Source organism: Portunus trituberculatus, chromosome 6 (assembly GCF_017591435.1).
Source record: "Portunus trituberculatus isolate SZX2019 chromosome 6, ASM1759143v1, whole genome shotgun sequence".
NCBI lineage: Eukaryota > Metazoa > Arthropoda > Malacostraca > Decapoda > Portunidae > Portunus > Portunus trituberculatus.
The window spans coordinates 35,001-37,500 of NC_059260.1; the positions used below are offsets into that span (position 1 = coordinate 35,001).

Sequence of the window (2,500 nt, forward strand, 5' to 3'; positions counted from 1 at the left end):
GCTGTTTGAGTGAGAACTGCAGCAATCTGAGCTCCGGGTTGATCATGACGGGTGACCACTTCCTCCAGTCAAACTCCACCTCCTTAGAGGAATACATGACTGGAAGGTGCACCACGGATTACTGCTGTGTTATGGTGTTGCAGAGGTGGTGTAGAGATGTTGTAGTGGTGATGATAGTTGTTGCAAAGGTTATTAAGGTGTTGAAGTGGTGTTGTGGTGTTGCAGGGGTGGTGTGGAGATGTTGTAGTGATGATGATAGTTGTTGCAAAGGTTAAGGTGTTGAGGTGGTGTTGTGGTGTTGCAGGGGTGGTGTGGAGACGTTGTAGTGGTGATGATAGGTGTTGCAAAGGTTATTAAAGTGTTGAGGTGGTGTTGTGGTGTGTTGTAGGGGTGGTGTGTATTATATAGGGACGTGGTGGTGGTGGTGGTGGTGGTGGTGGTGGTGGTGGTGTGTGTGTGTGTGTGTGTGTGTGTGTGTGTGTGTGTGTGTGTGTGTGTGTGTGTGTGTGTGTATGCCATTCCCATACAATTAGTGGAAAAAATATTGGAAGCTATACATGCGAGCAGTAATAAAACATGTATACTACTACTACTACTACTACTACTACTACTACTACTACTACTACTACTACTATAATATCACTACCACCACCACCACCACTACAATCGAAGCGGAAGAGGCTGGCCGGGTTAATCGCTGACGCACCTTTGTTCCTTATTAGACAGTATGCACTTGGCGGTGAAGGGAAAAATGTCCCGGGTAAAATTGGCTACATAGCAACTTTACTCTAGCTGTCACCCATCACTCAGTGACTATAGGTGACATAAATCATGTCTCAGCGTCATTTGGTACGTTATTGTTTTAGAGTGGCCGCTGTCCCGCGCTCCTAAACTTTGTTGTGTTTGCGTTGAATAATTGTGCCTGACCTCCGTACGCCATGAGTGGGAAGTCTCTCGATCGTGATACAAGGGTCAGGTTGATCCAGTGTCATGAATTAAGCTTTCAAACCAAAGAAATAGTAAATGAAACTGGTGTGAGTGAGAGAAGTGATCGCCGATTAAGCCCCGTCCACACGGAGCATCACGCATCAGCGACTTGATGCAGTAGTGGTGTTGAAAAATTGACACTAGTGTCCAAACGGGCTGCATCACTGCGAATCTCATAACTGTGCGAGCAATCAGATCTCGGTCATCATTTGGCTTTCACGGGGGGAGGATGTCCACCGACGCTCTACTCTGCCAAGAAACTGTACTGTGGAGTATAATTGCTGTGTGCGCACCTAAAAAAAAAAAAAAAAAAAAAAAAAAAAAAAACTTGAAAAAGAAACGTCGGACTTTGTGGTGCAAGCAGTGGCTTTCTCGGCGGCTTTAATAAAATATTTTTAGAGCTACAAGCAGAAAACCAGACAGACTTTGAAAATTATACACGAAAGCCATTCACTGCATTTCATGAATTGCTGAAGAAGATACATCCATATATCTGCAAGCAGGACACCGGCATCCGAGACAGCATACCACCGTGTGCTCGTCTTGAAGCAACACTTCACTTCCTTGACGCAGGAAGATCCTACACAAGTCTCCAGTATTCCACTAGAATTTCAAAATGAGAGCCTCAGCCTGATCATCCCTGAAACCTGCGCAGCCATCTATAATGTCCTGAAGGAGGATTACCTTAAGGTGACTTTACTTTGTATCCGCCCTATGAAGGCCGGATACAAAGTATAGTGATAGTTTTCATTTCTTTATTATTTTTACATATCACATAAACAATTTTCATAATAGCTATGTAAAATTGTACTTTGTACGGTAATATGCTGTAACCTTAATATAAACCTTTTCATACCATTAATTTGTCCGAGCCTTCCACTCGTAATATCTGATGTTCCCTAGTAAGATCTCGTATGTCACTCATGCTTAGAGCATCGTATATTAACTTCTTGGCCAATTTCTGCTGGTCTTCACTCATATTCTTGTATTTCATTGTATGAAAATAGAAGAGTTTCATTGCAACTGTCATTGACACTGCTCTAGCGATTTGAAATAGCTCCGCGTCATGACTGCGTTCATGATGCTGCGACGAGTTGAAAGTGACGTTTTTCAACTCGTCGCTTCAACACATTGCGCATCAAAATGCTCCGTGTGGACGGGGCCTTAGTTGCAAAATTCTAAGCGTCTGCTGGTGCTTGTGTTCTTGCCCCGGCTAAAAGTACTGGGAGATCCTCGAAAATAAGTGAAACTTCGTTCAGTGCTGAAGCGGAGCGTGGATGTCACTCCCACCCTTACGGTAGGGAAACTGAAGGAGGAAAGTGCTTGGCAATGTTGCGGCGTGCCGTTAGAACAGTGACTGATGCCTCCAATACAAGACAGTAGCCGCTCGTCGCAAACCCGCTTTAAATGAACAACAAAAGAAAGCTCGAAAGGCAATTGCTTCTAAATACTTGAAGTGGCCTTTAGAAAAATGGCATAGTGTCCTCTGGATTGATGAATCACTCTTCGTTGT

The 2,500-nt window shown here is 44.0% G+C and overlaps 1 protein-coding gene across 2 annotated transcripts in view; it reads right to left on the minus strand.

Moving 5' to 3' along the window:
* Positions 1-2,500, minus strand: part of LOC123518054 (glycine receptor subunit alpha-4-like) — a 19,376-nt gene that overhangs the window by 3,536 nt on the left and 13,340 nt on the right. For both annotated transcript variants that reach the window (XM_045278623.1, XM_045278613.1), the window contains exon 6: positions 1-99. This exon is cut by the window's left edge and continues 45 nt beyond it. In XM_045278623.1, the coding sequence (XP_045134558.1) occupies positions 1-99 (99 nt within the window). The remainder of the gene's footprint in view (positions 100-2,500) is intronic.